The 24,912-nt window shown below is 33.4% G+C and overlaps 1 protein-coding gene across 1 annotated transcript in view; it reads right to left on the bottom strand.

Moving 5' to 3' along the window:
- LOC124361151 (calcineurin-binding protein cabin-1-like) overlaps positions 1–24,912 on the bottom strand; it is a 91,772-nt gene that overhangs the window by 22,252 nt on the left and 44,608 nt on the right. Inside the window, exons 17-32 of the mRNA XM_046815192.1 lie at positions 24,714–24,888; positions 24,226–24,327; positions 23,642–23,810; positions 20,298–20,487; positions 18,162–18,298; positions 17,862–17,975; positions 15,554–15,718; positions 13,086–13,181; positions 11,217–11,339; positions 11,061–11,183; positions 10,889–11,027; positions 10,672–10,724; positions 10,457–10,579; positions 9,242–9,331; positions 8,039–8,178; positions 2,524–2,581 (exon numbers count right to left, since the gene is read on the bottom strand). Of these exons, the coding sequence (XP_046671148.1) occupies positions 2,524–2,581; positions 8,039–8,178; positions 9,242–9,331; positions 10,457–10,579; positions 10,672–10,724; positions 10,889–11,027; positions 11,061–11,183; positions 11,217–11,339; positions 13,086–13,181; positions 15,554–15,718; positions 17,862–17,975; positions 18,162–18,298; positions 20,298–20,487; positions 23,642–23,810; positions 24,226–24,327; positions 24,714–24,888 (1,997 nt within the window). The remainder of the gene's footprint in view (positions 1–2,523; positions 2,582–8,038; positions 8,179–9,241; positions 9,332–10,456; positions 10,580–10,671; positions 10,725–10,888; positions 11,028–11,060; positions 11,184–11,216; positions 11,340–13,085; positions 13,182–15,553; positions 15,719–17,861; positions 17,976–18,161; positions 18,299–20,297; positions 20,488–23,641; positions 23,811–24,225; positions 24,328–24,713; positions 24,889–24,912) is intronic.

Below are 24,912 nucleotides of genomic sequence, written 5' to 3'. Positions count from 1 at the left end.
TTATGAACTTATCAAAACGTCAGGTGCAATTAACACTTTGAGTCCCCGGTTCTTAGTAATATTTATATGTGCTGTCCCAGCCATTTCAAGGTTTTTTTTTAGTTTAATTGTAAAAAAAATTGTAAGTTATAGTTTCTTAGCAACCAAAATATCAAATTAAAAAGCAGAAAAATATAAATAAAACTATTAAAAATGTTACTTATCTTTTTGAAGTCAATACAAATCTTGAGTCTATAAAAAGTGTGTAAAATACTGAAGAAAAAAAAATTGGAACATAACTCATAAATTTATTTGCACATTTTTTCTTCTTGACTATATTCTGCTAACCATAACATATTACACATCAAAATAAAGCCCAGAAGTTTTAGTCCAAATATATGTGTATATATCCAAGGTAAATATATCAACTTTTTTTAAATCAATGAAAATGTTGAGTCCATAAAAAGTGTGTAAAATATTGAAGAATAAAAATTGGAACATAAAGCATAAGTTTGTTTATACATTTTTCTTCATGATTCTTTTCAGCTAACCATAACATATTACACATCAAAATAAAGCCAAGAAGTTGTAGTTCAAATATATTTATTTATAATCAAGGTAAATAACACAGATGAAAAGTTGAATAGAGAGAATGTAGTCCTATTTACAAGTAGTTAGCTTTAGTGTGAAATAATTTGAAACATTCAGGAAGGCAGAGGGCAGTGTCACACTCTGGGCAAAACCACACAGTTTCTTTTCTTCCAGATTTGCCTGTGGTTTGTTTATTTTTCTCTGAACAAACTTTACACACTCTTGTTGGATGGACCTTCTTATCAGTCGGAGGAATTTTTTCGGGAAAATGTCTGCCTGTAAGTCAGAATCTGTATGATACAATGTATCAACGATAAGCTTCGTTGTTTTGGGATCCAAAAATTCACTCATTTTACGCGTGTGAGTTGAATAACATAATAAAACAACACTGAGCAACACAAAATCCTAATTGTATAAATAACTATAACTAAAACAACTTTTATTTCACTGTAAAACACAAAGCGAGTAGACGTACAAGGAGTACAGACGCCACGGCACGGCACTAGCAGACAAATACGTACTGTAGTTCTTGACTAATGTAAGATAAATAACATAATAAAAACTATAACTGAGCACACCAAATACTAATTTTATAAACAACTGTGGCTAAAATAACTTATAATTCACTGTAAAACACAAAGCTAGTGTAAACAGTGCAGACGTCACGGCACCAGCTGACAACTGCGTAGTTGGTGACTCAGCGTCGTATCAGCTGTTTGTTACACAATTTCTGTTATAATATTTTTTTTGCTTGTAACCGTTTATAAATAACCAAAGACTAATAAAATTAGTCTAATATGACTTGCTAAACAAAACACAACCTCTAAAAACGTCAGTAATGAATTACCAGTCTCCACGAACTAAAAATAGACTGCCCGGCCTGAGCTCGGGCTTGGGTCATTGACGATATTGACACAGCCCGGCCTGAACTCGGGCTTGGGATTCAAAGTGTTAACATAACATGTGTCATTGAAATTGGTTAAAAATTATGGTACAATAGTAATTGTGTTCACTTTGTACTCGTGAGATTTTGTCATACTTTTTAAACAATATATGTCTGTCATGCTAAAACTTTATAATAAATCCAAATATAAAAGGATAAAAGTTGTATACTACTTAATAGATTTAAGATTTCTTCATTATTAGTTTATGAAACCGTGTAACTTAGATATGAAAATGTTGGACGTTGATACATTTTTCAACATTTATACATGCCTTTATCTAATACTTAGACTTGAACTTATTCAAGTTATAGAAAAATGTATAAGCAAAACAATTTTTGCATTGCTGTATGTAATGGGAGATACATAAAAAAACATGCTACTATCAAGTTATTATTTTGTTCTGAACTGTGTAATACTCAAGATAAAATTGTACATACATTTTTAAAAAACTACCCCCTTGAAAGGTTTTGTCTAATCAGGCTTGAACTTTTATGAGACATTTGTAAATTAAAATAATGACCAAGGAAGTAGAAGTTCGCCAGGATATTATCCAACAGTACCAAAGAAGTAAAGCTAAGGTGATTTTATGCCGCAGTAATTTGTTTTATAACACTTTTCATAGATTAAACCAGTTTTATTGTTATATAGCTAAAATTTAATTGCAATAAAGTAAATAAAACTTAAACTTATAATATTTAATGATATTAAATACACAACTATTTACAGTCAATTTAATTTTAAGCTATTTACTTTTGTTAAAATATTACTTTTATATTTACTTGTATAAATAGTTCTGAATTACTAGATGTTAAGAAACTAAAATTACTACTGCTACAAAATTAACAGCTAATAGATACTCAGGTTTCAAGAAACTTTTGAACGGTCTTGAAACATTGTTTGATCTGTAACAATGTTTGAAATATAATTGTCAAAAGATGAAGTGGATTAACTTAACTAACAAAAGGAAAACCGATACATAAAATATTATTGAATTAAAATGATTTCATACCTCTGAATCAATGTATATTGTTTTCTTCCCTGAGTTGGCACCTTCACTTTCTTCACTTCTAAAATATAGAATTCATATAAAAACAAGGGAAAATATTATGACGGTCATTAATTAAGCTGTAATTATTTTACTGAGAGTTGAACATTCTTTTTTATATTGAATTAATTACAGTTATTATATATGTCTTTCTTGACACTAGCCAGTAATATAATGGTAAATAACATGTGTCAATATATAGTCACCTTTATATCATTGTTATTACATTCCAGAATAACTTCTTATAATTAATTTTTGTGATTAGACAATACACAATAAACAAATATCTTATTAATATATTCATGGAGAATATTTTAGGCATCACATATAATATTTAATTGAGAAAAATATTTGATGGTAGCTAATTTGAACGTTTTATAGGAACATTGCTTATTTACAGCATTTCTTTTTTATTGATTATTTATTTTACGTGATACAAAATTCTATGATTATATCCATATACTTATTTTACATAGATATAGGTTTGTGTTGGTACATCTAAAGATCAGAAAACTGTAAGATATACTAATACATGGACAACCACCCAGTGTACCAAAACATATTTTGATCTTACAATTCCAGAAAACAAATAAAGGTATGGTAAATGAAAACATCTGCAGCAATATATTTTGACCCTCACTTCTAGCACAGGCAATTATTCTAAAATCCTCAAGGGTGGTGCAACCGACTTTGGGGTTGGAAAGTTTTCTTATTATTAATTCATAGCTCTTTACGATAACTATCTGCATATAGAAAAATAGAACAATTTTATTTTGACCACTGCATGTAAAATTATAAAATTTCAAGTACTATTTAAAATGTGTTGATTTAAAGCATGAAATTTAGGCAATTTTGTGATTAGGCCTAACTATAACAACGGCTGAAGATAAATATGTGAATTTTTACATGAGTTATAGGTTCTGGGATTAACATATATTTTATTCATAAAATTTAATTAAAAAGATCTAAAAATTATTTAAAATTATTAAATTTTCTGAAATTTTATTCTATTAACACCTTGCCTGCCACCATAAGAGATTCTCAAGATTCCTGGATTGCCAACTTGTGCAGTCGTGTTTTTGGTTGTGAAATTAGTTTTGGACTATTGATACTGGTTAATAAAATTGATTTTCACAAAACACATGATAAGGGGATGGGGGGTTAACTCAGACCCGATCGGGTCGGCAACAATATTTTTTAATGAAAAAATTGCCTTTAAAAAATTGTTGCCGACCCAATCGGACCGACGTTCAAATTTCAGTCGACCTTGATATTTTACTTTATACTACTGTGATGACAGAGTGTACGCGCACTGGCTGATTAAATAGGCAACCACAAGGTTCATGTTTAAAAAGTAAATACGGCAAATAACATTAAATAATTAGAATGAAGTTATAACAAGTGTACTATGTGGCCGCGTTATAAGTTTTATAAAGGCCAGCCAACAGGCAAAAAGAAGAAAGAAAAAAAAATAGCGCCAGCTGTTACCAGACCCCAGCTGGTGCCAGACACAGTACTCACTCGTCCCCCACTCCTTTTCCTTGCCGCGTACAGGTACAGCTGTAACGCGGGTTGTTTTGCGCCTAAATACTAACCTCATTGATACTTCACGTCTTTACATTTACGTTGTGTCTATCCGTGTGCGTAGGCATTATTGTAATTGTGTTAACAAACTCTCCAAGATGGATGAAAACCTAGAGGACAATGACATACAGTTGTTTCTGGACGTTCCGATGAGCAGTGAACCTGACATACTCGTAGTGAGTGAAGGCAAAATCGGAATAAACATTGATTCTGATATTTCTGATTCGGACAACATGGAGGACGACGTGGACTTCCATCACTTACGACTCTATATTTGGAACTGATGACGAAAGTGCTGTGGCTGAGAATGAGAATGATGTTTATGAGGAAATGGAGGTAGGCTTAGACGTAAACTTAGATAATATTTCTGGAAATACTATAAAATAATGTGAGTGAGAACGGCGGTATCGAAAATGCTAGTTTGAAACTTGATCAATGTAGATAAATGAGGGCCAGGAAGCTTTAGTTGCTGGGGATGACACTACTCTCGCTGAGACGTATAAAAATCTTAAGGGGGAAAATCATATAAGGTAAATATGAAAGTAGAGGAAAGAGGGGTAAATGGAAATTGTTTTATGGTAAACAAAAAGATATTGTTTTTTTGTTGGAAACGAAAAGTTTAATTTCAATCTACCAAACACAGCAAAACCAATTGATTATTTTTCCCTTGTATCTAACTGATGATATCCTGGAGATCATGGTTGTCGAAACCAACAGGAATGCTGCACAAGTGTTAAATATAATGAGACTAAATTGCAGCAGTAGGCTTAAAAAAATGGACAATATCACCAATATCGATGAAATGAAGTTTTTAGGACTAGTTTTGTATATGGGCTTCAAATCAAAATCAAATTCAAATCAAATCAAATCAAATCAAATCAAAATCTTTATTGTCTTTAGGCATATAGCAATCGACATGGTCATCATTTTATGTTACAAATCATAACTTGTCATAGTTAATGTTTATACTACTTAGGTAGGACTAACTAGTGTAAATTGATAATATAAAACATCATTTTTGCTATACCTAATTCTTGAATTAAAATAAAATTGATAAATATCAAATAAAAATCTTAAACTAAATAATTAAACTAAAATAAATAGTCAATAAATAAAAATAAATAAATCTTACATATATAACAAACTTACAAAACATTAATTTCAGAATTTGGCATGTTTAAAAAAATCATCGATACTATAGAAGGGATTGAGCAGCCAGCCATCTATGTAACTTACATTTAAAGAGACTAAAAGATAAATCTTTGGTTGAGAGTGGTAACTTATTATATAGTCTAATACACATTATAGTATGGCTAGATCTAATTTTTTCCAATCTTGTGAAGGGTACATCAAGATGATTACCATGCCTTGTAAATCTTTCATGGATTTCATTCCTTACATTATATGATAAAATATCTTTATGAATATATAACAACAAATAAAATATATAGAGATTAAAAACAGTTAAAATACCTAAATTAATTAAAAAGTGGTTTACAATTAGTCAGGTAGTGAGACTTGGTAATTATTCGAACAGCCTTCAGGCTTGGTCCGAATGCCTGAAATAAGTGACTACTGGTCATCAAAGATGCTATATAGAAATTTGGTAGCAGGTCGTGTAATGAGCCGGAACCGGTTTCAGTTGCTATTACGCTTCTGGCACTTCAATAACAACGAAAATATGGACCAAGAAGGCCGTTTTTGTCCAAGCTTTTGCCGCTTATTTCTCACCTCAATGAGTGTTTTCAAAAGGAAAAGTCCAGGTAAGGAGCTTGTGGTTGACGAGAGTATGGTCCCGTTCAGAGGTAGTCTGCTTTTTAAGCAGTACCTCCCTAACAAAACCCACAAATATGGGATCAAAATATTTAAGATCTGCGACACAACAGGCTACACTTATAAAATTAAAAGTGTACATGGGGAGAAGAAGACCTGCAATGAGGATGGAGTGACAGTAGCGACGTCAGCTGTCATGGATCTAATGACTGACTATGTAGATAAGGGTCATATACTATTTTTGGGACAATTTCTACACATCTGTGGATCTTGCCAACACTCTATTAGCAAGGATACTCACTTAGTAGGTACGGCAACGAGCAACCGTGCCTGGTTTCCCCACAAAATTACAATCCTCCACAGCTGAAGATAGGGAGAGGTGAAATGAATCTGTTTAGAGTACCCTTCTGGCATAGTGTACACAAGGTGGGTGGACAAGAGAGGTAAGACATGTCCACAATTCATCCTCCAGGCTACGTTGACACTGGGAAAAAAACCAGATAGGGTGATCCTATAATGAAACCCTTAGTTGTGGTAGAATACAACAAGGCTAAAATGGGCATAGACCTGTCAGACCAGATGTCCTCCTACAACATGCCAGTGAGGAATTTGATGCGTTGGTACCACAAAATCGCAGAGGAATTACTCCTGGGAAACAGCCATCGTGAATGCATGGCTTGCCTATAAGAACGATGCAGATGCTACCGGTACTGCCCAACGAGGAAGGAAAAATGTTTACTCGATGGAAAACGTTCAGAGAAAAAACTAGTGTTTAGTCTCCTGGGGTTAGAAGATGAAATTGTGGCTCCTGTTCGCGTAACTGGTCATCACTACGTTTCAGAATCATCTACGTATAATAGTAAAATTTGCTACCAAACAGCTATGCTTCAAGGAGGTCGACTTGCAGCCAAGAATCTTAAAAAAGTAACCACTTTTTGTGAATTATGTTCAGGGAAGCCTTATCTCTGTATAGACTGCTTCAAGAATATTCACAAATAAATTTGAATACAACTATGTAATCCTCTATTTCACATATCTTTGTAGCCTATTCATAATAAACTTAAAACCTTGCTATCCTCAAACATATCTTTGTAACCATAATAAACTTTGTTTTTTCAAAACAAATTGAATACGAAATTTAATTTACTACCCAATAACTCAAAACTAGCAGCTTCAAATATTTAATTTAAAAATTCCCCATACAATGTTGGTGAGGAAAGTACAATATTGAATTAAAACAACCTTTGTTTTCAATTATTTAAAAATATATAAAAGAAAAAAACCTACAACATTTTCTTAAAAAAAACCTGCCAACCCAGATCGGGAGTCAAATGTTAACGATATTGCGTGGTGTTTTTTAGCTAACCTACAAACAACAAAACGACTCCAGACAACGTTCTCTGATAAGTCTCATATCTGTTTAGAAAACTTAGTTCAGTTCATTTGCCACTAGAGTTGAGCGTAACGCCCACAGCGGCAACAAAGAAAAACAATGGAAACGTCATTGTGCCGGCCGATCGGGTCGGCATTGCCAAGTTTGTAGCAATTACGTCGCTGGGTCGGCATGGCAGGCAAGGTGTTAAAGTATGTAATTTACTCTATTCATAAATAAGTTTTAAAAACTTACACACACACACACTTATTTATGAATAGTGTAAATTATATTGTAGCTTCATGTTATAATAATAGTGTTTTAAACTAATTTATTAATAGAGTAAATTATATATTTTAACAATTGCACTAAATTACATAGTTTAAAATTATTTTTAAATATGTTTTTACCAAATTAAGTTTTATCAAACATATGTTAATCCCAGAAGCTATAACTCATATATATATACTGTAAAAACTACAATCTTTAAACTTCTAGCTACAGCTGTTTTTTTCTTTGGACCTGATTACAACATGCCTGCATTCCCTACTTTAATTGTCTGTAATTCCCAGTGGAGTGATCAAGAAACCTTTTTGCTATTCCTTTGTATTCAGGGAAATTATATGAAAAAACTATGAATATAACATAGTAAAACATTTTCCTAACCCAACATGAATTACACAACCTTAAAGCCAATCATTTCGACAATTAAAAGGTGAAGAGAAATATTTACATATAGAATAAACCAACCTTGTAACCCTTCGAGCAAAGGAGCCTGCTGCCACCTTTTCTATTGTTTCTCGGAACAGGGTCCGGAGAGCTGGGTCTATAGGCTTGTCCTCAGATTGCTCTAGGGTCTTCAGTATTACTGCATGAATCCGGTAGTACAGCTGAGCATTCAAAATTAATTAAGACAAACCAAATTGAAATTCTAGATTTAAAATCTTAGTTATAAAATTAAAACTTTTGGTACCGGTAATCCTTTGATTCTGGAAGAAAATCTGAGATAGTGTAAAGAAAAATCAAAACACTACCAGAAGACTTATTTCAAGATCTTACACAACAATTTGACTGAATTATGTAATTTAATATCAAAATACAAAAACAAAATTTATTTTCCTGGTAGATATGAATATTAACCCATTGCGGATCGTATTGTTTCGGCGCGTGGGCACGAATTAATTTACGGTCAGTGGCCGAACTAACAGCAATGGTGCGCCACATCGTATTGCTCGCTATTGTATACTAGAATATTCAGCTGTGAAGGTATTCGTTCAGATGGAACAAGGACCTGCTGGGGTATCCGTGATGTAGGAACGATAACACGCGAGCAAGGTTCCGGGGTGGCAGGGATAATGTCTGAATCATAGACTAAATAAAGCGGCTCGGGCGAAGCGATTACAACATCCGGGCCATTGTCTAGACTAAACCCGCCAATATGTACGTCTGCGTCGTTTTGTAGTGTCACTAACCTCAAAAGTATTATAATAACAACTTAGGAAAACACCCAATCAGAAGCGCTAAAAAGCAGAGAGTAAACTCATATGAATGATTTTTCAACTTCGACATACAACTGCGATCTGTAGGATATTTATAAAACTTTTGAAAACTCTAAACGTAGACCGTTGTTAAACACTCTTAGTTGACAAATGAAGACGATCGCCCGATCTATCCGACATTAATAGAACTATTTGGAGGGAAACTTAAAAGCAGACCACTTTTGCGACCTGAGCTCGTCATCCGTTATGGCCGTTAGGCCCGACCGCCGTGTGACAAGCCCAGCTCGTCAGTGATCCGCAATGGGTTGTATCTGTTAATACAAGAAATTTGTATTAATAGATATTTTTCAATATTACAATGTATGTGAATTAAACTATCAGGCCAACTGCAAAATTTGATCAACATGTTTCATTACAAAACTGTACAAACTAGTAAAATGCAATAATAAATCACCTCTAATGCCTCGACTGCTAGGTACTGAGGACTGTTATATGTCACCAATGATGGATACATGGCATTATTCAGATGTAAGAACTCCATTGACTGAAACATTAGAATAAACACTTTATAAATAAACAAAACAGTTGATCAGATTCACCAAAATTTTGTTTTTGTTCTTGTTTTATCAATACCTATAAATAGATAGGCCCTTAATCTAAGCTTACATATGAGAATGTCCACTTTTTTGTCCCTGACTCATAAGAAAAACCACACTTCTACTGTAGTGAATGATTTATGTCATAAAATAGATTTCTTTAGACACTATTTCGAGACAAACAATTTCTCTTTTATAATTTGAACCTTTAAAATATTACCAAAACAGCACTACAATAACCAAAATAAAACAACATCTGACAAGGATTTTAAAAGACGTCTTATTCAGCTTTAAATGCTTAAAATTAAATAATATTATTAACAATAAGCAGTTTGGATTTTTTTATAAACTGATCAAAAATTTAAGCAATTTCATACTACGTCACACAGACATGTGTACTAATATGTTTGTGGGAACAGTATTTTGTGGCTCATGAAAAGTGTTTAGCAAAATAGAAATTTGCTGTTATGAGATAAAATTTTAAAATATATAATTTGTAGCAGTGCTCAAAATTTTGTTTTGAATCATATTTTTGAAATAGGCATCAGCATGTCAATATAGACAAGTTATTGCACATAATGAAGAAAGTTGTCATAGACCCTTTATCTATTAACAGAACAGCAATTCTTAGACTCAGAAGGCCGGATATCAGCTTATTCTCCAATTTGTTGATAGGATATATTTTCGCAAAAAAATCTATATATTAACACATAACTGATTTTTTAAAACTAGTCTCATCTTATTTTTGACAATAATAAATTAATGGAGTAACATAACTCAAAAACTGAACCTAACATTTTATAATTATTTTTTAACAACTGTTTGATGCAATAAATTTTATATAATATTTAACATCTGAATTAAAAGTTCACATATTCTCTTATTTATAAAAAAGTGGAAAAAACAAAATGCTTAATGTAGCTCAGCTAGATATGTGGCACTTTGTTCAGGTCTTTATAATATATACAGTTTCAAGCTGTATCAAAACAGTTCTGATATAAGTTATAGGTTATGGCACAAAGAAATTTATAAGATTTGAGCAGTTATTGGATTAATTAATATTAATAACATACCTTGAGGTAGTGAGAGAGACATTGACTGGTTGGCTCTTGTTTCTTCTCAGCAATCTTACCCAACATGTAGTGATGTAGCCAGCGCTCATCCTGCATCTCCTGGCCATCTTCAGTGTACCACAGCTAAAACAACAATTTACTGATACAATAGCACACTTTGAGGTAGTGAGAGAGACATTGACTGGCTGGCTCTTGTTTCTTCTCAGCAATCTTACCCAACATGTAGTGATGTTGCCAGCGCTCATCCTGCATCTCCAATGTACCACAGCTAAAACAACAATTTACTGATACAATAGCACACTTTGAGGTAGTGAGAGAGAAACTGACTGGCTGGCTCTTGTTACTTCACAGCAATCTAGTAGTAGTGATGTTGCCAGCGCTCATCCTGCATCTCCTGGCCATCTACAGTGTACCACAGCTAAAACAATTTACTGATACAATAGCACACTTTGAGGTAGTGAGAGAGACATTGACTGGCTGGCTCTTGTTTCTTCTCAGCAATCTTACCCAACATGTAGTGATGTAGCCAGCGCTCATCCTGCATCTCCTGGCCATCTTCAGTGTACCACAGCTAAAACAACAATTTACTGATACAATAGCACACTTTGAGGTAGTGAGAGAGACATTGACTGTCTGGCTCTTGTTTCTTCTCAGCAATCTTACCCAACATGTAGTGATGTTGCCAGCGCTCATCCTGCATCTCCTGGCCATCTTCAGTGTACCACAGCTAAAACAACAATTTACTGATACAATAGCACACTTTGAGGTAGTGAGAGAGACATTGACTGGCTGGCTCTTGTTTCTTCTCAGCAATCTTACCCAACATGTAGTGATGTAGCCAGCGCTCATCCTGCATCTCCTGGCCATCTTCAGTGTACCACAGCTAAAACAACAATTTACTGATACAATAGCACACTTTGAGGTAGTGAGAGAGACATTGACTGGCTGGCTCTTGTTTCTTCTCAGCAATCTTACCCAACAGGTAGTGATGTTGCCAGCGCTCATCCTGCATCTCCAGTGTACCACAGCTAAAACAACAATTTACTGATACAATAGCACACTTTGAGGTAGTGAGAGAGAAATTGACTGGCTGGCTCTTGTTACTTCACAGCAATCTAGTAGTAGTGATGTTGCCAGCGCTCATCCTGCATCTCCTGGCCATCTACAGTGTACCACAGCTAAAAAAACAATTTACTGATACAATAGCACACTTTGAGGTAGTGAGAGAGAAATTGACTGGCTGGCTCTTGTTACTTCACAGCAATCTTACCCAACAGGTAGTGATGTTGCCAGCACTCATCCTGCATCTCCTGGCCATCTTCAGTGTACCACAGCTAAAACAACAATTTACTGATACAATAGCACACTTTGAGGTAGTGAAAGAGAAATTGACTGGCTGGCTCTTGTTACTTCACAGCAATCTAGTAGTAGTGATGTAGCCAGCACTCATCCTGCATCTCCTGGCCATCTTCAGTGTACCACAGCTAAAACAAAAGTTCATTGAAACATTACACCAGTTTGAATCAGTTCCAATATTGTTGGTTTTGGAGATAATTAGGAAATGATTATTCCACTGTCCATCAACAATTTCCTAGGGTTGTTCCAGCATAAGCTACCACATTAAAGATAGAGGCCATTATCAGAATTAAAGAGTCCAATTGATATAAATGTATTTACTAATACTACTCTATTATCTAATAATAGAAGGTGTGCTTAGAAAATAACCGGGACTGAGGCTGAAAACCATTTTTTTTTACGTATTTTCAGCCTTTTTTGCGAAGTTTTCCCATGTTGAATAACAGAAATTTATTCTAAACTGCAATGAAATTAGTTTAGTACAATGTCCTTTGAAAAGTAGGTCAAATCTGAAAATTTTATTTTCATAATTAACTTAACCTTAGTACCTGAAGATGAAATCTCAGATTTCGAAATGTGCATAGTATGAAAAAAAAGTGTTAAAAAGGTTTATACATATTGTGTTATACATATTGGCCATAGACATTTTTACACTCCATAAATTATAATCGGTTTTACCTACCATTGGTGTTAAATCATCCATAAGAACTATAGACAGATCCTTGCAAGGTGAATCAAGATACTAACTATTGGATGGAGAGGAATGCTCGGATTGTGCATTTTGGGACGGCATACAGGTGAGTTTGGAATTATGAGGAACCGATTGATTTGGACTGAAATTGATTTGGACATAATTTATCTGAGAAATGTTTTTAATGTTTCCTTAAAGTGTTTCCACTAATTTACATTCAAAGGTGAACACAGTTCAGTTGGGGCTTTATTTAAAATTGTATACATGCCAACATTTAAAGTTCCTGTAATTTTTCTTTACACAATTGAGTTCAGTACAACAGAAGCCTAAGATTTTGACCATGTCATATTTACCAGGGATCAACAGCCTTTTTCTCCTTTTCTGTCAAATTGGGCTTTCTGGAAGCTGCAAAATTTCTTTACAACTAATCACTATACAGGGCCATTGATTTTCTACTCTAAGAATAATTAATTTTACTGATAACCAAAAGAGAACTTCATTATTACTTGATATTTGAATAAGAATATCAAATAGATATTCAAGAATAACTAATAAATACATTCATGCAATGGTACTACTTACTTTATTAGCCTCAGAAAAGCAGTGGAGAGCTGCCTGAATCATGCTTTCCTTCTGAGTCTCCAGAGTCTCAAACATTTCTAAATTCAACTTTTGCTCCTGTATAGGCAAATATTAAAACATGACAATCGTATGATATACACTAAGTATATTCTTATCACTATACAAGTTTTAATTTTAGTTTATTTGTAAAGATGGAAGATTTGGCAGAATAACAAAGTTTATAGCAACAAATGGCTTTTGAAATCAGGTGCTGTCTGACATTTGAAGGGTTAAGTGGAAGAAAGGGGTAAGTCACATTTTGCCACTTTTGAGAAAAAATGGACCTAAAGTTTTTAAGTTATAACTTTTGTATTTTTTTATTTAATTCAGCTCTGAAAACGGCATTGGGAGGGAAAGATACATACATTTTTTGTGGCAACTCCTGGTAAAAAATTCAAATACTCCTTCCTACTAAATTTTCAACTTTTCTATCACTTACCCCCTTTTTCCACTTAAAAAGGGGGTACTTGGGAATGGAAGAAGGGGTTAAGTACTGTAAAATAATACTAAGGATATATTATGTAAAAGACAGAACTTTATTTTGAAATGTTACCTTATGGAATACCTTTAGATGAGATTTGTTGCACAACAACAAACTCTTAACGGTGTAAATACTCTTATGAAAAGGTAACTTATCAGTCTTTTCCGTGTTGGTAATAAAACTGTAATTAAAATCTAGTTTTAAAATACAAAAAGGCTCAATATCATTACTATTTAAATGGAGAAACACCCTTATCTCAATGATAAACTTTAAACTGTAACTAATAGGCTACTCTTATCAAAAGGTAAATATCTAAGTCTTTCTTTAACTTACGGTAACTGAAATAACTAAAACCTAGTCTCATTCAAAAAGGCACAATACTATTATTGTTTAATGCTTGAAAGAAGTTAAAAAGAGAACAGTGTATTTTAAGTCGTCTTTCCTCAGCGATAATATATTACACAGTAAAAAATACTGTTGTTAAATACAACATCCTAAGTATTTATGCCTTCTCTTGTAAGCTATTTTAAAAACAATAACTAAAGTCTACTTATAAAAAATTACAATCTTATTATTATTTTAAAGCCTTGAAATAGGTTAATAGATATTAGTCTATTTTATTAATTAATCAGTTTTTTCTCATTGGTTCAATGTAAAACTCTTTGTCACTTTTTCTTTACTCTGTTTCTTTCACTGGCCACTCTTTGTTTATCTGCCCCTCCTCATTTTTCTTCTGATTCTTTCTCCCAGTACTGTTTTCTTGTTCTTCGATTACTCTCTGATAAAACCACTTTATATTCTCCTTTAACATATTTAAGTTGTGTTTTTCAAATTGTTGAGTTTCTCTTTGGTTACAGTCCCATACCGTTTTTCCTTACTTTCAATGTAAACAATCTTAAAAACATTTTTCAGACAATGTTCGATGATCATTCCCCTTCTTATTATTAGCTTTTGTGCCCTTTTCTTTCCTGCTTTATCAGGGACACCTTTTTTAATGCTGTGTTTTCATCATAGGTCTCTTTGTATAAGTAACAACCGAATTTCGTCAACCCTTATCCACTTTATTCCGTCACGGAATCTGACATTCTCTTCCAGAAGATCCTTTTTACTTTGTTTTAGGCCCAGTTTATCAGAAAATCCTTCAAAATCTCTAAAATGAGATGACATGTCTACAACAAAGTTTTTTTTGGCCACCATGTACTGATAAAGTAGGATCAGTAAGAAGTTTTTTATTTTGTCCTGTGGAAGAATCGACCGTATAATTAAGTGGTCACAATATATTAAGGTTGTATCTAGTTCGAATAAGGTGAGCAAGGAGCCACTTCATTACTGCCCCCGATTCGCAACATCTTCTGTCCAAGTGCAAAAGTCAGTTTTTTTCTGTCTCTTTAGTAATAATATGTACTCCTGACATTTCAGCTAAAATACTTCACTGCTTTACAAAAATTGGTGTTTACATTCACATCTAACCTCAACCACAGATGATGACAAACCAACAATAATCATCTGTTCTTAGTGGATAAAGGAGGCAAGTACATATATAGTACTGGATAAAAGGGGTAAGTGCGCATAAAGTAATGGAAAAAAGGGGACAAGTGCGCAAAGAGTAAGTGGATGAAGGGGGTAAGTGCAATTTTAAGTGGAAAAAGGGGGCATGTGAAGCACTTACCTCCTTCATCCACAAACTTTGAGTTCAGTTTCTGCACTTACCCCCTAAATTCAAAATAATATCTCAGCTGTTACTGCAGTTAGGACAATGGGACCCAGTGTACCAAATACAGGATCACTTACTCCCTTCATCCATACATCTAACTCAATTTCGAAAAAAATGTTACTTACCCCCTTCTACCACTCAACCCTTCATTTATGTTTGTGATTTTAAGTTCAATAGTTTGTCAGGAAGTAGCAAATCAGTGTCTGATGTACAAGTACTTCAATTGATATCTACCTGCTTGAGCAGTCGAGAGCAGAAAGAGTGCACCATGTATGAGAAAGATCCATATTCTATCCACAAGGTTGGCAGGCCTGAGTCCAGTTCTAGAGAGGTCTTGTAGCACCGACATGACATCTGTGCTTTCTGGAGGAACTCAAGCTCACTCTTGAGAGCATCACACTAGAACAAAACAATTTTACTGTGATGTTACGTGTTTGATATCAATAAAAAACTTGCTAAAATTATGATAGAAGTAATGTTGTGTACTATAATCAAGTCTCTACAATCTGTTTTTCTCCATCCAAACTTGTAAACACACATACAATATTCCAGATGTCTAATAGAATGCAAGAGTATTGAATCAGATTGTCACATCCTAAAAATATTATAAATGCAAAAGTGCTTTAGTTTGATTGTTTTGCTTTCACGTGTAAGCTATTCAACCGATTGTACTGAAATTACGTTGACATTCTTTGAGTCCTCAGTATGAATATAGGTATATTCTTATTTAGAAAATCCCTCCTGGTCTCTAAAGTTATGAAATATTAATTGAAAAAGCCTGTTAAATGTAATCAATCGATCAGTCTAACATTGTTTTAAGACAGCACAACCATATGTTTAACCCTTTGGAGACCAGTCTATATTACCAGCCATATAACTATAAATGCCAGGCTATTTTTATGGGATTTGAAGAGTTTCAGGTAAATGGATATATTTTAAGAACAACAAATTATGTCCTTTATCTGTTTTTTTTAAATTGTATATTATAAAATGGGCTACCACAATATGTCATTTACTTGCAAAAAGTATACTAGTATGAATTCTTAATACTTATAATAAGTATTAAAATTTGAAATTTTAGAAAAACAGTTTCAAACCACTTCTGATCAGTGATAAAAAAATTATTCTAACAGTGAATATGTCTATATACAACTTAAAAAGTATGACTCAAGAAAATTCTCAGTTAGTAATATTATATATTTATATACATTTTGTACAAAATCCTAAATACCATGTTTTCCAACAATGATGAATAACATTTGACTCATGAACTAAATCAAATGTATTCCAGGTAGGCCTACTCTAGTTCGGTACACTGACTTATTGTTCGTCATGTAAATCAAACGAAACACAGCGTAAATAACGCTATTTACAATGTAAACACATCTTAGCAACTGTCTGAGTAGTTCGATATTATCCGGAGACCACTATTTTTGGACGAGTTTTCCTTATATATTACTAGGGGCCAAAAAAACTTCATTATATGTTACTAGTACTTTCCTTGTTTCATAATGAATTGAAAAATGCCTGATGAGTCATACTTCCTGTTGTCAAATCGCCTCGAAATAGGCCTAGACGAGCAAGCCTTCAAGAATCACCGGTCACTTTCGAATAATTAATTGTTGTTCTTTTAGATTTTGTTTTCATAATTTCATCATCAATCTTTGCCTCTGTGATTTACCTCAAATTGAAAAGAAATGTTTTTTATTGGCGAAGACTGGTGGCCAAGCATTCAACTCAATTCTCACCGACAACGCACCCATTTGGGAGGCAGAATACGATAACCGTTTGTCGTAATGACTTGTAAATTTCTCTTCTTTTTAATACTGTAATTTATTTTGGTCCTCGATAAGGCAAACTTGTCCAAAAATAGTGGCCTTCATTGTGTGTTTGTTTACTCCTGAGAAGCAGCGACTAGCCCGCAGTCTGACCATTGAGAAAACAGACAGGCGACATTGCATGTATACAGACATAGAATAAACAATTGAAAAGTCAAATAATCTTTACAAAACCATTATATTTCGTTACTTTGTTTATCTACTTTTTTCATGAAAATTCAATAATAATGTGTCAATGAATAAATTTAAAACATTTATTACAAAACTCCCGATATATGGGAAGTTGGCCGTATTCGCTACTATTACAAAGGGTTAAATTAATTTAATCACCATGTCCAATTTGTTTACATTTATGGTGTGAAAGTAAACTTGTTAGTAACAACACTTCTTATTCCAATTCTTATTCAATCACTGGTAATAACATGTATATAGAATAGATAATATTAATGTGGGATGATATATAAAGGCCTTAACTATAAAGGCATGTTCAGTGTTTGTTACTTCATTATGCATTCAGAAAGCTTTCCACAGTAAGACACTTTAAAAATGATTTGAGACAGTGTTTATATTTAAGTAACATATATATATATATATATATATATATATATATATATATATATATATATATATATATATTTATTTATTTATTAAAAAAAAATATAATATATATAAGTACTTTTAAAATATAAAAAAATATCACTCACAGAGTTCAATTTTGTTTCCAACATGCTGCCTCTAGCAAGGGCCAAACAAGCCCAGGAATCCACCCTCTCTGGGTTGTTGCACACATCGAGAGTGTGGTAGCGGAGAGATTTTTTCTGAAATCAGAGTAGACAATAATTTGATACTTAGATTGAAATAACTTTTCATTAGAATGTATTTAAAGTATAAGTTATATTACTTAGATTATTAGCACTTTTCATAAACACTATCCAGGTGTTCCTAACCGACTGAAAGAGATTCTGGCACTGTCACGTGTAATAAACTGGCAAATTATTGCTAACCCAAGCTTTGGCCTTGAAGTGGTAGTCAGCAATCAAATAATAAATGTCAGCCATTTCAGTTGGTAATGGGTTGTTATTTTCAGGAATTTCATCAACACTGCCTTCTATGTACTTGGTCATCTGATCATAAAGACGCTCTGAAACAGAAATAAATAGTTTGCTTAAGTACAGAGCATAAAAAATTCAACACATTTAACCACAACAGAACCAAGTAAAACAAGCTACGAACTGTTTATTTCTGTCGAAGGAGACATTCTGCAAAAGGATTAAACAGAAACTAGACAATCCAAATGCATTCAGACTTCTGCAGCGTTTGTTCAAAATGCAGGTTACTATCGGTCGATTAACATAAAAACTACATAGCTAAAATTGAGTGGCAACTTAACAGCATTCTAGGGGTAAATTAATAGAACTCACAAAGAATCTCCCATATTATCAGTTTTAGAGCTGGAGAACATGATTGGTGACAACGCTCAGGCTGCATGTTATCTATTTGCTCAGCCAGCAATTTTCTACTTTTAAACCATAACAGAATCATCCAGGTGAACATAATTTACACACATAATTTAGTACACACTCAGTACCAAGCATCAAAGTTTCCTGTGAGTAGGATGACTAGCTTCTGTCAGCGTGGGATAATAACATCAGGATTGGGCCTGGTGGTATTTCTCCAGCTGTTCTTAAAATATGCAGAGCTGTAATTGCACCACATGTAACTGTTTCAAAAGACTTCAGTCATTGCAGTCTTCCTACATTTTCCTGCAAGATATTTGTGGGAAGAAGGTCTATCAATGCCACCCTGAGCGGTTATCTCTTAAACTGTGGTAGAGTGTTCTTAGAAGAGTATTCTCTTAAGCTAAGACTGAGTAGATCAGATGCCTGGTTACTTGGTGGATAAAACAAGCAATGGTCACAAGTAGTGGGAAGCTTAACATTATAAATTAACAACACTCAACACATAAAGCTTAACAACAAAATATACTTTTATTTTTATTTTTAGCACTCAAAAAACTCTATATTCACTTATGGCAAAAGTGTCCATTAGTTTCTAAAGTTCATATACACAATGTAAAAAGTGAAATTGACAAATTCACAAACTTAAACTTTTTGAGTATAAAACAATCTGATACAGACAAATTACTTTTTAAATTACCCCTAGTATTAAAAACAATAACAACTGTTCTGTATTCTGTGCATTCATTGTTATTCCAAGTTGCAAATTCATAGTTTTTATGAAATTAAAATGGATTAACCAACAAAACTACCGGACACACTGTTCTATCCACCATACGGAACATTTTAAGCACATTTATGAATTTTGAAAAGAAAACTGAACAAATCAATGACTTTAATTAATTTTTTAACAATTTTTATTGCTTGAAAGAGTTTGTAGATTTTGTAAACTTCTTTCCATTACATTATAGCTTTGTGTTATAAGTAACTAATCCAAGATAATTTAATGACAGAATGAAGTATTCCTTTATAAAATAAGTTTTAAGATATATAGATAATAACTTTCACTACTAGCTCCAATCACAAACATTTTTAAGGTTACCTACAAGTATAATAATAAAAAAATAGCCCTACCTGGCATAAAAAAGGAATTATTTAAACTTCAATAAACTCAATATCTGAGAACCTGCTTTTTATACTTTAGTCTACTTTGATATTTAACCATTAAAATATGAATAAACTAATAAATATGTAAATTGGATACATGTCCTGACTTCACTTGGATTTATAATAATTAAAAAATTAAAAAAATTAAAACATCAATTTATAAGCTCTGAGTAAAATAAATGGTCTGATTAAGTTGTATAATTGCAATAGGACAGCTAATCCGACAAAAACTGGGTGTGACTGTTGTCCAGGTTGTTGTTGTTGTCGTACATTAATTTGAGTTGGATATAGTGCAGTTTTAAATTCTCTCTGTGACTATACTTCTTTTTAATAGAATATGTACCATCAATGTTGTACATGTTTCGAATTTCCTCTTATTTTTTTTTATGGGATCCTCGCACTGGCCAATGGCCCATGAGGACAGGTAGAATAAGTCTTAAAATGAAATCAGCCTCTCACAAAATAAACCCTTAAAGTACTTGTATAGTTGTAAGTGTATCGTAACATTGTACTAACTGGGATTAATCTCGGGGGGCACCAGTTGAATGATGCGCTGGAGCAGAGTCTCTGTATCAGTAGAGATGGAACACTTGCTAGCAGAGTCGTAGGTGGGCAACTCTTTGGGCCGCAGCAGGCTCAACACCTGATGGCTGCGAGCCCACGTCAGTTCTAGTCCATTCACATTGTGCTCCTGGACGTATCTTGGCTACACCAGTTAATCATGAATTAATATCAGTTTGTTTTAACAGTAGGACTTTAATTAATGGAGATAATGATGACACATATCCTGAGATCAGTTAGAATAAATCTTTAATATGTATGTTCTGTATGTACTTATGTAACTACAGAAACAAACCTTATGTACTTATATAACTAGAGAAATAAACAAACTGGGGCTGACTGATTGATTACTGAGATGTAACTACTAACATGTGTGTAATTGACACTGTTGAATGCTCGTGGCATTTTTTGACAGTGGTATGTATCACATTAAAATTGTAAAACAACGGTTTTCTTTAGGTTTAACCCTTTGAGGTTGGCCAGGACAGCATCTGTCCCACTCGTGATGAGTGGCCGAAGTAGCACACGGGACAGCGTCTGTCCCGGCATACTTGGGTGGCTGAGTAGCGAGCGGGACACCTGCTGTCCCGCGCTGTAGTGCTTTGTTCTTTATTTTGTATCTCTTAAACGAACTAACCTTTTCATGCCAAATGTTTTTTGTTTGTTTCTTAAAAGGCTGTATTTTTCACAAAAAACTAATCAAAATTGTTGACGTTGTTTTGAAACGTCTACTTGCAAAGAAACTATTCTTTCATTTTTTGGATACCACTGTATTCAACAGCTATATTCTCTATAAACCTGAAAATGGAACAAAGAAGCCTCTTAGTGACTTTCGATTAAAGCTTGTCCAAGTACTTTTTCTTCGTTTTGGTCCCACTGAGGGAATTGCTCAGAGTCCTACCATACGAGAAACCACTAAGCTTTCTGCTAGAAATAGTAATCACTGGCCTAAACAATCCAACACTCAATGACGCTGTGTAGTGTGCCGCAAAGTTGGAAGAGAGAAGAGATCCACTATCTACTGCAGTGGTTGTAACGTAGGATTGTGTTTGGATCCTTGCTTTCAAAGGTATCACACCATCCTACATTATTAAAAGGACTTAAAAATCATACTCGAATCTATTTCAATCTGTGTAAATAACTTTAATTTCCTGAACTCTACTCAATACAATTTGTAACTATAAAAACGTATTGGTGTACTCTTATCCCAAAGAAAATGTTTCTTTTCTAATTAAAATCTAACATAAGCTGTATATTGATATTAAAACTAATTTCAATGATAACTATTTGAAAACAACTTCATTCTATGTTTTTTTACCACAAAACACGCTTAAAATGTAATGAAACACAAGTTTTTCAAACTAAATTAATGTAAAACACATATATTAACTGACGGAAAATTCTTAAGATTAATTCAAAATAAAAGGAATTTAGTTTTACAAAATAAAATCTTTACTTGAAACCAATTGAATAAAAAATAAGAAAGTTAGAGGCAAATAACTAGAACGATGCGCGGGACGTGAGATTTGAGTGAAATCCCGCCGCCCAGCGAGGGCAGGCAGGTCTCGCGCACACCACCACTTAGGCACAGCGCACGTCAAATAGCGCCAGGCATCAAAGGGTTAATAATGAAATCTCTATTATTTTAATAATAAATTCTCAATCATCCATGGAGTTTATTGTAATGGAGACTGAGGATAAGCTTCACGAATAATCCGCAAAATTGTCAATTAATTGATAATGGCTAAAAATGAGAACTAGCTAGATTTAAATCAATTTATACCAAAACAGAAGAATATACAGTACCTATTTATAAAATTAGAAGATAGATTAGAAGACATTTATGATGGAATAAAGTAAATTCTATGATATGTACATTACCACACCTACAGAATTTTTGTTCAGATTTTCTATAAAAAATATGTTTTTTTAGAAATGTACAGTATTAAATGTTATATTTTTTAGTCTTAGTGCTTACATAAAATAAACTCAAGAAGTATGCACAACACTTTTAATATCTGAGTATGCACAAATGTGTGTCTTTGTCCTTTTTATTGTTAGTACTGCTTGTTGTTGTATATAATTATAAAATAGTGATAAAAGAAAAGAAAATTCGCTTATGTAAAATTAAAATAAGCGGCAATAGTAGTGGCATAAACATTGAATTAATAGCGTTTAATCTATTTAAAAAATTAATATTCAATTAAATACTATTTCTCTAACCTTTAAATAAAAAAAATTAATACATAAATTAGGAAATTAAAAATTAATCTGTATAGTGGATAATCTCAATTTCAGTGTATTATTTAATAAATAATTTGGTATCAATTTTTAAGGATAGTGGTGACATGTACTATGTTTATGATGATGACGTGTGTCTCAGTTAATCAAAACCAAACACAAATTTACTAGTATTTTTCTATTCAATGTTTTAGATAATATTGCAATATTAGATTGGTGTAACTCATGTAACCATTTTAAAACTAAGACGAAGCTCAAAATCTGATTATATATTTTATTTTCCAATAATAATTTTCTTTTATTGTTTTGAAACTGATGTAAAGCATGTCTCCTTATTAGTTTCTGCGTATGCTGTTATTTACATGTTAAAATTTTAAAACTCATATTTTACTCATAACTTTATTGGCGATATCCTTTCATGATCTGTGGGGAAGAGAATTTAATTTAAATGTTACATGTTAAACTGGACAAAATAAACTTTTGTGTAATACATCCCATTAAAGAAAATAAATTTTAGAAGGAAGTGTAGACACATTTACAAGCATAAGATGGGAACAGTTATTTTTCATAGGATGCCCGGAGAGACAACAAATGATCTGCTCAAGCTGTTGAGCGAGTATAGAATACTCCTCAAACTCAGGGTAGTAAAGGTCAATGCGAGTGTATGAGAGTGAGAACTGTACCTTGTTACATTTCATAGGATGCCCGTAGAGACAATAGAAGATCTGCTCAAGCTGTTGAGCGAGTATAGAATATTCCTCAGACTCAGGGTAGTAACGGTCAATGAGAGCGTGTGAGTGAGAACTGTACCTTGTTACGTTTCATAGGATGCCCGTAGAGACAATAGAAGATCTGCTCAAGCTGTTGAGCGAGTATAGAATACTCCTCAGACTCAGGGTAGTAACGGTCAATGAGAGTGTGAGAATTGTACCTTGTTACGTTTCATAGGATGCCCGTAGAGACAATAGAAGATCTGCTCAAGCTGTTGAGCGAGTATAGAATACTCCTCAGACTCAGGGTAGTAACGGTCAATGAGAGCGTGTGAGTGAGAACTGTACCTTGTTACGTTTCATAGGATGCCCGTAGAGACAATAGAAGATCTGCTCAAGCTGTTGAGCGAGTATAGAATACTCCTCAGACTCAGGGTAGTAACGGTCAATGAGAGTCTGTAGCTGGTACAGGATCTGGTAGAGAATCACACCTTCATCCAAGCAACACCAGGCACGCCTGACAAATATACATAAAAATTTACTTAGTTTCATTCATAACACAAACACAAATACAAATCAAATATATATCTTCTTTAATTATTTATGGTTTATCTCTAGTTTTTAAGTCTGCTATTTACTTTCTGACTTGTTTCTGACAGAAAGCAACCAACTTAAAAAATCTGAAGTTATATAAAAAGAACTATGTAAATTGGCCATTTTTCAGCATGAAGGAAATCAACACGCCCTTTTAATTCAGAAGTCTGCACTTTTTATCTTGACAATTCATAAATCATTCCTCAAAGTCTTTAAGAATGGTTTTATACATATTTTCCCATTAAATGTAAAATTAAGATTCTTCCCTTATTTTCTTTTTGGAAACAACTGTCATTTATGAAATTTTGTCTTGATGAACTTGCTTAAAGTCGACTCACCTGCCAAGATATTCATGAGCAGTGAACAAGAGTCTGATGGAGGACGGAAGTCGTTCCTCAGCACTGGATGCTTGTCTTGTGTCTGCTACATTCTCTTCACAGCTATAAAATTATGATTTTATACTACTCACACCATGTTGTGTTTATGATAGTCAACATCTAGCATCACTTCCTCTGACCAGTAGAGGAAGCATCTCACTGCCAAACTGGCCAATACTGAATACACCTAACAGCAAGAATGATGCTGGTTCTTTTAAGCTATTTAACAGTTCATGCAGCATTAAACTGAAAGTTAACAATCACATCCAAGAACATTGGATGGTGGTAATTTATTTAGATACCATAAAGCCTAAAAATTTGAAAGCTGAAATTGGAAGAGTTCATTTTATGCCAAATACAATTTGACAGTAACTAAAAATGGTATAAAGTATAACATTAAATACCAAATGATTACTATATTCAAAGGCTGTGATGGACGTTTGACTCACTGGGTGATGATATTGTAGAGCAGCACCCAAGAGGCAACAACTTCAAACTGTGAATCCTGACACTTGTCTGGGCCTGTGTTGACTTGAGAAACTTGTCCTGACTCAATCTGGCGGCAGATCACATGAATCAGAGACTGCACCAGCCGTGGTAACCGATTCTTCTCTAAAGCACCAACTGGAACAAATTTGCTAGTTGCAA

Source organism: Homalodisca vitripennis, chromosome 4 (assembly GCF_021130785.1).
Source record: "Homalodisca vitripennis isolate AUS2020 chromosome 4, UT_GWSS_2.1, whole genome shotgun sequence".
Classification (NCBI taxonomy): Eukaryota; Metazoa; Arthropoda; class Insecta; order Hemiptera; family Cicadellidae; genus Homalodisca; species Homalodisca vitripennis.
Note: the sequence above shows the minus strand (reverse complement) of the source record. Positions and strands in the feature narration are given on the sequence as shown.